Raw genomic sequence first — 14,258 nt, 5'->3', positions numbered from 1 at the left:
AGTTAAACATGCTACTGCTGCTAAGTCACTTCAGTCGTGTCCGACTCTGTGCGACCCCATAGACGGCAGCCCACCAGGCTCCCCCGTCCCTGGGATTCTCCAGGCAAGAACACGAGTGGGCTGCCATTTCCTTCTCCAATGCTGGAAAGTGAAAAGTGAAAGTGTAGTCGCTCAGTTGTGTCCGACCCTCAGCGACCCCATGGACGGCAGCCTACCAGGCTCCTCCGTCCATGGGATTTTCCAGGCAAGAGTACTGGAGTGGGGTGCCATTGCCTTCTCCCAAAAGTTAAACATAAATAAATGTTAATTACTGTCATATTTAAAGTCATTTTGCATACTATCAGGGACAGACATTCTCAAGGAAGTTATTATCTATGCTGTCAGAAGGGAGGTTATGAAACTAGATCGTGGCACAAAAGGTCACCTACAATTATTTTTTTCCAATGCCCTGAATCTCGCGCCACCCACCCTCTCCATTAAAAGGACTCCTCTCCTGCCAAGCCCTGCCCTAAGGCACACTGCTACTGACCTAACCTAGTGGAGCTCTGGAAAAAACAGGGGATCTGAGTAATCCTTTGCAGACTATTAAGAATTAATAGCAATTCATCATAATATTTATATTTTCCGGGTGGCTCAAACAATAAAGAATCCTCCTGCAATGCAGGAAATGCAGGTTCGATACCTGTGTTGGGAAGATCCCCTGGAAGAGGGCACGGCAACCCATTCCAGTTTTCTCGCCTGGAGAACCCCAAGGACAGACAGAGTCTGGTGGGCTACAGTCCATGGACTCACAAGAGTTGGACTGTAGTCCATGGGGTAACAAAGAGTCAGACATGAAGTGACTAAGCATGCATGCGTATTTTAACACTGGACATTATAATCTGAAAATATCCTGGAGCTAATGTTGGTCTTGTAGTATTACTTGCCCGTAACTATTAGCTTATTTTCTTTAAGCAAAACTAGTCCTTAGTTTTTCAGAGTAAACTTTTGGAGATGTGACATGAAAATAGAGAAGAAACATAAAGTCATAACTTTTATAAATTCTCAGTGACAGTGTCTTTGCTCTTCACTGAGTCTCTAGACAAAGGATATGGTTTGGTCATGAGGACAATAAGGATTACTGTCCTTAAGACACAAAGAGATAAGGAACTTTAAAAAAGTTAACTTTTCTAATTTGAATTACCATATACACAATGAAGGTTATTAGGAAAATTAGCATTTAGAAGGACAAAATTTAAATCCATCCCTCAGAACTCCTGTTAACAAGTAACAATGTACTTTGATTTTTTTTATAAATAATTTTGAAAATGTTCTATACACAATTAATTTTCTTTTTATTTCTTTCTGATCTTGGTTTAATGGATAAGTAACATCCAGTACACATACTTTACAATGGTGTTTTGCTGTCAGTACTAGTGAATCATGAAATAAATTCAGGTTTCGCTTTTTGTTGGTAAAAGGAAGAGAAAATGTGTATCCCATATATTAAGGCTAAGTTCTGCTCTAATAAGATGTAGTTTCATTTCTAGAAGCACCCTACAGGCTGCAGGCTATAATCAGTTAGCCAGCCACTGCATTAATTAACTCTTCTTTTGTTCAACACACACTCTGTTTTCAGTTTTTGAGTAGGACAAGCCTACAGTGGACATTCATGTATGTAAATAATTGTCTACAACCCTGTGTATTGTCACCATAGATTTCTAGAAGTTAAATCAGTTGGCCAAAGGATATAGACTTTTTTGAGCCTCTGAATACATTTTGCCAAACTGCTGGAAAGGTTCTTAAGCAGGATAGAATCTCGGCCAATTCTTTTTCCATGGATTTTCTCATTTCTTACTTTTTATAATCACTTAAGGCTAATACACATCTGACAGATTTTTTTTAATTGTACAAAAAATATACACTGAAAGGTAAGTCTCCCTATCATCTTTGACTCCCAAATTTCACTCCCCCAAGGCAGCTATTCGTATCATATGTATCCTTCCAGGGATAACTATCTGCATTTACAAGATTGAGTGTATGGCTGTATACACTTAGTTGGACAGAAAGCTTATCTCCCTTTTATTTCTTACACAAATGGCAGCATATCATAGACAGTGATCTGGCTTTGAGTCATTTCACCTCCCAAGCGGCACTGGTGAAACTTGAAGGCATATAGAATAGAGTATTATGTGAGAAAAAGATCTATTTCATGAATATTGCCTAGAGAAAAACCCTACTGGCTTCTCTTATGGCATGTTTATGAATTGTATATCCCTAACTATCTTATGGGCTTCTCAGGTGGTGCTAAAGAACCCACTTGCCAATGTAGGAGACGGAAGGGAAGCGGGTTCGATCCTTGGGTCAGGAAGATTCCCTGGAGGAGGGTACAGCAACCCACTCCAATATTCTTGCCTGGAGAATCCCATGGACAGAGGAGTCTGGTGGGTTATAGTCCATGGGGTCATAAAGAGTTGCACAGGACTGATGCGTCTTAGCACACCTATCTTATATGAAGTTTGCTTCAAATTGCAGATAATAATTTGGCTAAATTAAAAGAATCTATCAACATCCTCTTTGAACAGATTAAGAATCTTTATAAAATGATCTCCAAAGGAAATCTGATTATAACCAGGGAATTACCTCAAGAGAGAGAAGTCACAGCCTGTGTATTATCACTACTTTGCTGTGAAATCAAGTATATAAAGATTAATGCCCAAGGCTGTACTTGGGTTTTACTATAGAATTCTTTTCTTTTTTTTTTTTTTTTTTTTTTTTGGGTGACATTTAAGCATTACTTTTATAAAATATATGTGATAAAAGTATAACATGAAATCTTAGTAACTCTTTTTCTTTTCTACAGAACTGGCAAGGGAACTGAATTTTTCAGTGGATGAAATCAATCAAATACGTGTGGAAAATCCAAATTCTTTAATTTCTCAAAGCTTCATGTTATTAAAAAAATGGGTAACCAGAGATGGAAAAAATGCTACAAGTATGCTGAAACTATATTGCTTTAACTTTCAAAACTGCATATGTCTAATATTTCAGATAAGCCTATTAAGAAAACCACAGTGATCGTAAAATAATCACAAGTCTTTTGAAGTTATACTTGTTTACTTTCATGCTAACATTCTAAACTTCTGTCTTTAGGGAGCTTTTTAGGAAGCAAGCAGTAGGGGATTTTTACATTTTGTCTGTAGTTCTGTGACCATCAAAAATGAAAATATAATTCTAGCTGTTCAGTTATGAGGTGGTGGTGGGAAAGACTGTGACGTTACTGCTATGGCCAGAAATGGATGTGCAGGAAAATAGAAGGATAGGACCAAATAATTTCATCCAGCCTGCTCTGTGATGGCAGAGAACTCTCCAGTGTTCTGGGGTTTGGGGTGGTTTAGTTTTGTTGAGGTGAGGGAAAGAGAGTGGTGTATATTGTGATAAATGCCAACCCACAACAATGTGCAGTTATTGTGAGCTTGCCTGAGTCAGCCTGACCTTAGTAAGTCATTAAAATGGTAAGCATCAAGTACAGAGGTGACCAATTTTGACAGTCTAATGGGAGGAAAGTGTTTAAAGTTTTATAAGTTCCCCTTATAACTAAAAGAATCGAGCTCTTTTGAGGCCCATCCGCTCTGCACCTTACCAAGATGGCATGAATGTTGTTGCCATCACACACAGCTTCATAAAATGCTTCTTAAGACCCTAACATCTTTCCCTAGAACTACAAGCTTTCTGAGTCCTCTGAATAGTGAATATTGCAGAGCTGGAGTAAGGAGGATCTAAAATGTCAGGAGGGTCAAGAAAGCCATGCCTTCATATGAATATTGTGAGGATGTAAAAGAAAATAATGTAATCGGGTTTTCAACCTTTTTTTTTTTTTTTCATCCTTTTTCAGCTGATGCCTTAACTTCGGTCTTGACAAAAATTAATCGAATAGATATAGTGACTCTGCTAGAAGGACCAATATTTGATTATGGAAATATTTCAGGCACCAGAAGTTTTGCAGATGAGAACAATGTTTTCCATGACCCCGTGGATGGTAATTGAATTTAGTGTTCATATTTACTTAATCATTTGGTAAAATCTGAAAGTGCAGTAGGACAAAGTAGTCATGTAAAACCAACTACATTGTGATTTGCTTGACTTAATTTCTCATTTCCACAGCTTATTCTCTGCCACAGTCTGCAAACAAACTCTGTTAGAACAAACTTGATAAATGTCTGTTATATAAAATACAAATAATGAGGTATAAAGGCAAAAGTTAACTGAAAGAGTTGGTATCTCAAGTATATGACCAAATGGAAGAGAATTTAATATCTAGAGAACATGTTGGTTTGTCACTTTTTACATTAACCTAAAACACATGAAGACTCTTCTGTTCCTATATAGGTAAAATCAAATTGTGGGTTATTATACAAATTGTTAAGTAAAATGCTTAATTACTGTTTTGAGAACCAATTATTTAAGCATGTGCTTAAAGAGGCTAATATATCACTCAAAAAGCTGTTTTAGTTATTTAGCATTATTTTAACTTCATAGGATGCCATTTTTTGTTTGGCAAAACCTTATCTGTTGTGTATAATAAGGTAGCATAATTCTGAATTCAGTGAGCATAGATGTCACCAATAACATAATTCCTCTTTTACATTAACTTAATTTATATAATAATATTGTCATTTCCTTCACTTTGTAAGTTGGGGCTTTTTTTTCATCAAACTATTAAGAAAAGTATTATAAATATGTTTTTCAAAATGCTCATCTACCTTCATAAATGGAAATTTATTCCTATAATGAATTTTGAGTAAAAAATGATTATGTGGAGGCAAGAAGAGGAGCTAGAGATATTTTTCTATTATTTCAATTTTTGAAAAATATGGTGATTATTTTCCCACTTTTAAACAGAAAAGTTAGCCAATAATCAGTAACTTACAAATCTGCACATATGACAAAAGATCTCAAAATTCTTAGAAAGTTTCTGCTTACTAAAGTCAGTCAAAAATTTAAAGTGTACCTTGTTATCCCCGTAACATAAACATGTGGGTAATAATGTCGAAAGTGGTTTAAGTTTATAAATACTACAGAACCTGGAGAAAAGCTCTCTTCAAGGCTTTGTCTTATAGATGAGACCATATATTGGTGCCCAGACTCCCTGCGCGCAAGATAAAGATAGACCAGTGTTAGATCAAAGGTTGAATTATTGCCAAACCACAATTTATAGAATAAACAAGATCATCAGAAAACAATAGAAGTATTCAATAGAATTGAAAGTCTCATTTAATTTTAACATTTTAGAATCAGAATATTATTAAATTTATAAGGACTTTCTGTTCCTCCATCTTAATATTTTACATTCCCTATTTTTAAAATTCTTAGGGAAATTTAGGAATGTTTATGAAGTCAACTTTATTTGTGCAGATTATAAACCTCATGTAGTCTTAGACAAATTTTCAACAACATTTTGGTTTATGGGTGACCATAACATAAAAAATGTTCACAACCTATAGCGAGTTGAATTTACAGCCAAAGCTAAATTGATATTTACCTTGGACTAATGGAAAAATTATACTTCAGTTTTGCAGACCAATAAGTCAGAAAATGTGCCTGGTTGCCTTTTTTTTCTGTCTCTCCTCTTTGCTGAACTTTTGTGAAACTTCCTTTCCTCACCATGACCAGACCATTGTTGACTTCTCTCTCTGCTGAAGGAGAAAAATAACTGCCTTAGTACACACAGCAAGGTTTAAAAGATGGGAATTGCTCCCTCCTTCCCCTTTGTGTAGGCTGGTTAGTGCACCTCTGTGTTTCACAGGATTGTCATGAACGTCCAAAGGCTCTTTGCAAGTGGTTTTCCTCCTGTCTGTTGTGTATCATTTCTTCTTTCTCTTTATTTGATTCGTGGTTCTGAGTGGGTCCCTGCCACCAAGTTCACCAAGACTTCCATACATACACAACCTTTTCATCTCTGTCACATTATGATACCTGAAAAGTTTACATGGAGTCTTTTCTACTTTATCTGCCTTTGAAATCCTTTTCCTAACATCTTTCTAGATTTTTTTTCATAGTGCTACTGCTCTAAAATCTAGTAGTCATTTCTTTCCAAAGATTAAATTCATTTTTCTTTATTGTAAATTTTATATGAAATAAGTAAGAGTTAAGTTATAAGTAATTATAAAAATTGGTTTCTTATGGTTTGTTGTATTCAGTCCACCACAATGTGGATTTTGCATGCAAAGAGTATTGATAGAAAGGTATTAATTTGGCCATGGAATAAATGTATCTTACATAATGACAGCTGACTTTATACTGGATTAAATTTGTGAATGTAAGTTACTGTATTAAAATTACCAAAATCAATGGAAACAATTTATATCTTAATTAACTAGTATTCTATTTTATTATAGTTTGCCACTAGTCTTTTATTTCATTATATTACAAGTTTTGAACTAAACCAATAAATTTATCAACATTGTTCTGTAATTCATCATACATTTTCATAACTAATATAATTTAAGTCATTCCATGTGTTTCTGTTTGATGTGCTCTAATTCATTTCAGTCAGTCCAAATGTACTGTCTTCCATAGGTTATCCTTCCCTTCAAGTGGAACTGGAAACTCCCACAGGGTTGCACTACACACCTCCCACCCCTTTCCAGCAAGATGATTATTTTAGTGATCTCTCTAGCATAGAATCTCCCCTTAGAACCCCCAGTAGACTGAGTGATGGGGTAGTGCCTTCCCAGGGAACCATAGAGCATTCAGCAGATGGACCTCCAGTTGTAACCGCAGAAGACACGTCCTTAGAAGACAGCAAACTTGAAGACTCAATGCCTTTAACAGAAATACCTGAAGCAGTGGATGTAGATGAGAACCAGTTGGAGAATATATGTCTGAGTGAGTATCCTCAATACCTCGGAAGGATGGCTGGGGCCCCAGGAGATGTTAAACCAGCAGAGCCATTGAAGCAGACTAGAAAAGTAGGAGTAAGCTCTGAACAGCAAGAGAAAGGAAAATCTGGTCCTGATGAGGAGATGACGGAAGAAAGACTCAAATCTCTATTTGAGGACATCCAACTTAAAGAAGGAGTAGAGTCTGAGGAGATGACAGAAGAAAAAGTACAGGCTATTCTTAAACGTGTTCAGCAAGAAGAACTGGAAATGTCTTCAATTACAGGTTGGCAGAACGAGATATCAAGTGGAAGCCTAGAGTCCCCTGCTCAAGCTCGAAGAATAACTGGTGGGTTACTAGATCGACTGGATGACAGGTATGGCTCTGGGTCAGAAAAAGGAAAGTGAAATGAAGGTTACGGGTTAGTTTATCTATTTATCCATCCATCCATCCATCCATCCATCCACGCCGAACAGCTTGTAGGATACTCTGACCAGGGATCAATCCCGGGCCCTTGGCAGGAAAGCGCGCAGTCCTAACCGCTGCACTGCCAAGAAATTCCAATAGTCTGTTTTAAATATATGCTTTTTAGCAGTTACTCTTTTTCTAAAATTACCGTTTCAATTTTGGGCTTGTACATGCCTTGAAAGGTTGGTTCATTGGGCTAATCTAGAGAGGGAAAGTTACATTGAACTCAAATATAATTTTTAAAGCTACTGATAATTAGCTGAAGTAAAACATAAAAAGTTTTATACATGCTAAAGATGGATGCACTTTCTTTACTTTAGAAGCCTACTGTTTTCTATTTTATTACCTGTTCTATTATTCTTTTCACATAGCCAGTAATTAATGCTCATTTTTAAAATGTAATAAACAGAATTCTAAGTCTTATAGAAATATAAGCATTTGTATTATTTCTTTACTTCAAACATAAATATGCTTACTAAACAAAATTTTAAAATATAGATTTTAAAAATCAATACAATGTCCTCATTTGCAATAACCATCACTGAAATTTTTGTGAATTTCTTTTACATATTTTTTTTAATTTTATTTTATTTTTAAACTTTACATAATTGTATTAGTTTTGCCAAATATCAAAATGAATCCACCACAGGTATACATGTTGTTTTAAATGTCTTGTCATAGAAAATGCAGAGAAGCAAAAAAAAATCATCTGTCCTTATCATACAAAGAAAAGCAACATTTTATATATCCTTTCTTTTTTCTACATGAATATTTTAGATAATTTGCAACATAGTATATGCTTCCCTGGTGACTCAGCTGATAAATAATCTGCCTGCAATGTGGGAGACCTGGGTTCAATCCCTGGGTTGGGAAGACCCCCTGGAGAAGGGAAAGGCTGCCCACTCTAGTATTCTGGCCTGGAGAATTCCATGGACTGTATAGTCCATGGGGTCGCAAAGAGTAGAACACAACTAAGCGACATTCACTTAATATGTAATTCTTTACCCCCAATAATACTGGGATGATACAAATTTGTTTATAACTAAAATAATTCCCTAATCATGAAGCTGGCTTTTTTTATAGTGACCTTCCTGTAGAAAGGTAAGAGCTAGTGTCCTTCAGACACTGGTTCAGACCCCACCATCACTAGGTTCTGCACTTTATGATTTTAATTTCTAAGCTCTAAGAACATCACTGTAATCGGCTTCAAAGATAAGAATACTACTTTCCTCAAACAGGTTTATAGATTGAAAAAGAAAGCCTGTAGCATACCTACCCAATGACCCATGCAAATAGACTCTCAGTAATAGTTAGCATTATTGTTCTTTCTACACACATCAGATTAAACTATATTTTACTTCAGTGGCAACTAGTGATAAACTTAACATCAGTTCTTTTTACCCGGCTTATTTTACAATCATATTTAATATTTTCATATTCCTTGGTCAATAAAAATTCCCAAAGAGGGTATAGACATTTGCAAAGAAAGATTTCACAAAACTCCTTTTGAAAAATTGCAACATCAATGAATTCTATGTTCAGCCTACAAAAAAGAGACAATGGAGACAAGATATAGTACTAATTTTGATGTCTGAGTTCAGATATAGTCACATAATTTATAGTTGCATAAGAGGAAATTAGATATAGTTAGGAGTTAGATATAGAGTTATCATATAGAGTTAGTTATCATACAGTCTTTACAGTATGCTGGGACTGTCTGTCCTTAAACACATGGAACAGGATTGCTATTAATATTTTTGAGAAAGGTGCTTATTCAGAATCTGATTTATAAGAAATACACATACATATGCATAATATACATATTACACAGAAAACACTGCTCCACTTTTACTGTCTTCAGAATTCTACAGGTAATAATCAAAGATGTATGAAAACAATATACAAACTAGAAGATAGAAAGTCTATATTGAAACTAGTAAAACTTAGAAACCCAATTTAAAAGAAAGTAATGGAAGAGAAAGATTTTCAAGAATCTAAAGGGAAACAGTTCTCACGGGCAGTAGAAGCACCGGGTGAGCATCCATGCCCTGATCACCAAGGAGAGTCAGCAGAGCTCAGGAGTGGACAAAAATGAGAATCCAAGTCAGGTTCTCATGAGCATTCCATATCTGGAAAAGCATGACGGTAAAATTCACAATTGGAAATATACACAGAGACGGGAACATAGGGTTCTTGGGGATACCAGAACTCTCATCACAGGAATTCACTTTGTCCTTTGTCATCAGATTTTTCATTGGCAATAACAGAAAAGCATTTTGAGATCTCTATCTCTTTTGGGTTGGTGGGTCTAGAACTCTGGGTATGTCCATGAACCCAAGGGGCTGTAGAAGTTCAATTAAAACAAAAACAGTGGCAGCACAGCCAGCCAGGTTGGGGGTTGGAGAGCAGAGGAAGCCTGGAGCCTATGTATCATCTCCTTACCCCATACCCACGATACACCCCCCCAGTTTGAAATCCAATAACCGGATTTTTTATACTTTTCTATTATATGTCTTCAAAAATAGTTAAAAACATGGTTGTTGAAAATTCAGAGCCTCAGAAGCCCATTTGCAGCCATATGTTACCATTGTAAATTTCCACATTTTCTCTGTTGCAGCCCTGACCAGTGTAGAGATTCCATTACCTCCTATCTCAAAGGGGAGCCTGGAAAATTTGAAGCAAATGGAAGCCATGCAGAAGTCACTCCAGAAGCAAAGACAAAATCTTACTTTCCAGAATCCCAAAATGATGTAGGGAAACAGAGTGCAAAGGAAACTCTGAAACCAAAAATACAAGGATCTGGTCGTGTTGATGAACCAGCATCATCACTAGCAGCGTATCAGAAGGCTCTAGAAGAAACCAGCAAGTTTGTAATGGAAGAGCCTAAACCCTGTGTGCCTGTCAGTATGAAAAAGATGAGTAGGACTTCTCCTGCAGATGGCAAGCCACGGCTTAACCTCCATGAAGAAGAGGGGTCCAATGGGTCTGAGCAGAAGGTACGTCATCTAGTCTTCTACCATGCTGTCATTTAATCTCAAAGTCCTGACTCTTCAATTTTTTTGATTAATCTTGTAGCACTGGGCCCAATATTCTTTACTATTTCCAAATTATAAATATGTGATCAAAAATGGTAACACCAATGATGGGAGTAAAGAAAGTACTGAGTAAAATGTGTGCTGCCTAATGTTTATTCATTAGGAATAAACATCTTTTTAGCCATTTTTCAGAAGGGAAATTACAGGGATGTTAAGTAGTAAGTATCTTAAGATCCGATATTAATTCTGTCTGGGATTTAGATTTCCTGACTTGTCTTCATTCTTGAGGATGGAGGATAATTATCCTCTCCCTCACTGGTTCTTTTACACAATTTAAAGAATTGCTAGCATGCGACCCAGCTACGAGCTCTGTAAGTTCTGTTGCCTGAAAGGGTTTTTTAAAACTTGAAGGAACACAGTTCCCAAGAATAAATGAGGTGGGTCTACTACTGTTGATTGATGACCTTTAGAAATGTAGCATTAAAAGTATCATTTTAATAACTTTTATATCTAAGTTGATAATTATCTTAATATTTGTTTTTAATCATTTAAAAACCTTACCGTCACATAATTATTTGCGTGCTTTTAGTATTTATATGATTTCTTTATATTATTTATTTCTTTACAAGAAATAATATTTCTTTATTCTTTGAGGGTAAGCGTTTTTTAGACATTGAAAAATTTTAATTGAAATTATGATTCATAGATGGATATAAGAAAATTAATATCAGTTCTGTTTCCTACATTTTTGGCTGCTTTTTCTTGTCTCAATTTTTGTGTCTTTTCATGAACTACGCAGTACACATAGATTGAGAGTTATATATCTGTGGAATAGTAGTATTTGAAGTTTTCCATAAAACATCAAGTTTACTTAAGATCTTCTACAGTGTTTTGGGTAGAAAAAAAATCTTCTGTAAAATAATGAACCCATGAATAATTTTAAGTTTAGAAAAATTTAGTAAACTCCTAACCACTTAAGAGCGAATTATCAGCTTATTAACTAATCATATCCTTTCCTTTTCCCTTCTGCAGGCTATTTTTTTGATTACTTTCCTGCTTGTTAGGAAGGAAAGTGAGAGGAAGTAAAATTCTCGGGCTTTTGTTTCATTTCCTTCCTGACAAGTGTTGTTTTCAGTATTGATTTCTGCCTTTTAGTTAACTCTCAGTATATTTAAACAGTATGACTTTGGATGGAATGTTCCCTTTTAAAATGAGCCCACAAACTATAGTGGGGAGCTATAGGAGGGAGTTGCTACATAGTGATGTTTTAACAATGAAAATGTATTCTGCACAAGCCCGTTAGAAATTGATAGGCAAGTTCTGAAATCAAATGACAATATAAATGTAAGCAAGAATTTCTATGTGTGTACATGTGCCTACATATTGCCCACTGGGGAACCATTTTCATTTGAAAATGAAAGGCTTAACCCTAGATGGAAATGCAGCTGAATTCATCAGTAATGGAAAATAATCACTGTTAGAAAATGTTTTTGCGATTTCTTATAAGTGAGTTTGTGCCTTTAGTGTTGGTCACTGGTCCTACCCCAGTGCAAAATGTCTTCAGAAGTATAGCAATTCATAATGAAGTTAAAGCTTCCAGAAGATAAGAGTCTGACCTCTCAAGAAATCCGAAGATGTTCAGGATGTCTCTTCTGTGATTAGACCATAGTACAATAGCAACCAACTAGGTCATCGGATGTATGATCTCAGAAAACAGCCCCCTTTTTGTCCCCTGAAAAATCAGGTCAAAAGTCCGGGTGCAGCTCTTACACGGATGACTGCCTGCTGTTACAAGGTAAAATTCTGCTACTTTCCACCGCTTTCCATGCAGCAACCCATGACAAGGAGTACTGAGAAAAATTCCATTTGGTCTCCGAGTTACCCTCTGTGCCACTGCCTAAGAGAGTTCTCTAAAAGGAATCCTGATCAAGATTCTACTACCATCTCCTCTCTACCCTTCACCTTAATATTGGCAGAGATTGCACAGAGAAAAATGGAACAAATATTAGCCAAATGGCCACTTATTCTTTATGTGAGGGGCTGGTCTCAGATGATTCTTGATAGGATTATGATATAATTGACATCTAGCTTTATCGTTAATGTTTACATTAACATATGTTCTTCTGCTTTTAAATATCTCAGTGAAAATCCTTTCCCAGTCTAAGATTCTGCGTATGGATAATTCAGGTTTAACTTTCTCTTCTGCCTCATCTAATCTATTAATCACTGAATGCTCAGTAATGCTTTTGCAAGATGAATCTGTCTTACCTTTTTCTGCATTTTTTAGCCATTGTAAGGCCCCCCCTTTCACAATATTTAGATCATTCTAAGTGTCCAGAATGCATGGTCCTTTTCTTAAAAATTTTTAAAGTAATAGGCAATGTATCAGTCAGTATCTTTGCAAGGACTAAGTAACTTAAAAACTATTTCCTTTTGACACCATATTATTCAATAGGGTATTTTGTTCAGACGAAATTTCCTACAAAGGTAAGATTGATAAGTTTACCTTTGGTAAAAATGGCCTACTTTATTATCTATTGTATTTGAATAACATTTCATTAATTTTTGCTAATACTTATGCCTCCTTTAACAGTTTTACATATTTTTCCCTATTTTTACCAATATGAGCTACAATTTCTATCTCTGAGACTATCAGATTTGACATAACTAGTACACTTAGAAAACAAAATACTAAAATCATTTCCATTAACATTTAGAAATAAAATTATTCAGTATGTACTCCTGGACCATGACATTTAAGTAAAAACTGAAGATAATTTTCCCTTTGACTTATATGACTCTATCACTTAGTAATTTTTCCTTATTCCTATTCTTATCACCTAAAAATTAATATTGTGTATAATTACCATATTCTTATCTGTAGTTATCTGTGAAATGTTTCTGTTTTAATTTCATATCATTTCTTTAAAATAACACCTCAGACTTTCACCTATTTTACATTCTTTCATTTGAATGCAGGAATAAACATCTACTGAGTTCCAGTTATGTATTAGGTGCAAATTATGCTGATATATTTGTATACCTTTTGCAATGTTCAAAATAGCATATCATAAAAATCAGAAATACTATGCCTTTTTCTGTAGATCAAGTCAAAGATGGCCTTAATTGTAAAGTTATACATTCATGTCAAATGTATATTTATTTTTAAACTAGTTTTAAATCTATACTGTTTCCCCAAACTAATAATTAGTAGCATGTATGTAGTTTCTGATGCCAAAGTCTCCATAATTGTTATTTTTAAGAACTCACAATTTTACTATCTTGATCTTTACCTGCATATGTTTATTTATGCATTTATATATGCATTGCATTTATATATATACATAAGTATATATATGCAGGTAAAGGTCAAAGTAATTAAATATATATATTTTATATATACTTTATACTAATATTTATACACATATATACATGCATATTGGAGAAGGCAACGGCACCCCACTCCAGTACTCTTGCCTGGAAAATCCCACGGATGGAGGGGCCTGGTGGGCTACAGTCCCTGGGGTCGCTAAGAGTCAGACACAACTGAGCGACTTCCCTTTCACTTTTCACTTTCACGCACTGGAGAAGGAAATGGCAACCCACTCCAGTGTTCTTGCCTGGAGAATCCCAGGGACGGCGGAGCCTGGTGGGCTGCCGTCTAAGGGGTCGCACAGAGTCGGACCCGACTGTAGCGACTTAGCAGCAGCAGCCATACATATACAGAGTAATTTCATTTAGAATCCTACTCAAAATTTCCTTCCACTTAAATTTTTTTTTAAGATTTACCCAAATATACATCATGATTTTCCTTAGAGGGAGATCTAGCAAGTAAAAAAGTAATTCTTTCTTGATTTCCTTTCTCAGAATGTCTTTTATTTTAAATGTGATGGT

The 14,258-nt window shown here is 35.5% G+C and overlaps 1 protein-coding gene across 4 annotated transcripts in view; it reads left to right on the top strand.

Annotated features, from left to right (window-relative positions):
- Positions 1 to 14,258, top strand: part of ANK3 (ankyrin 3) — a 365,564-nt gene that overhangs the window by 325,759 nt on the left and 25,547 nt on the right. For 2 of the 4 annotated variants that reach the window (XM_055589787.1, XM_055589797.1), the window contains 6 exons: positions 2,843 to 2,974; positions 3,875 to 4,018; positions 6,559 to 6,867; positions 7,147 to 7,237; positions 9,947 to 10,325; positions 12,109 to 12,159. In XM_055589787.1, coding sequence (XP_055445762.1) covers positions 2,843 to 2,974; positions 3,875 to 4,018; positions 6,559 to 6,867; positions 7,147 to 7,237; positions 9,947 to 10,325; positions 12,109 to 12,159 — 1,106 coding nt within the window. Of the gene's footprint in view, positions 1 to 2,842; positions 2,975 to 3,874; positions 4,019 to 6,558; positions 7,238 to 9,946; positions 10,326 to 12,108; positions 12,160 to 14,258 lie in introns of all 4 variants that reach the window. The other 2 variants (XM_055589804.1, XM_055589801.1) reach the window with 2 other exon arrangements.

This window comes from Bubalus kerabau, chromosome 1 (genome assembly GCF_029407905.1).
Source record: "Bubalus kerabau isolate K-KA32 ecotype Philippines breed swamp buffalo chromosome 1, PCC_UOA_SB_1v2, whole genome shotgun sequence".
In the NCBI taxonomy this organism is placed as follows: domain Eukaryota; kingdom Metazoa; phylum Chordata; class Mammalia; order Artiodactyla; family Bovidae; genus Bubalus; species Bubalus kerabau.
Note: the sequence above shows the minus strand (reverse complement) of the source record. Positions and strands in the feature narration are given on the sequence as shown.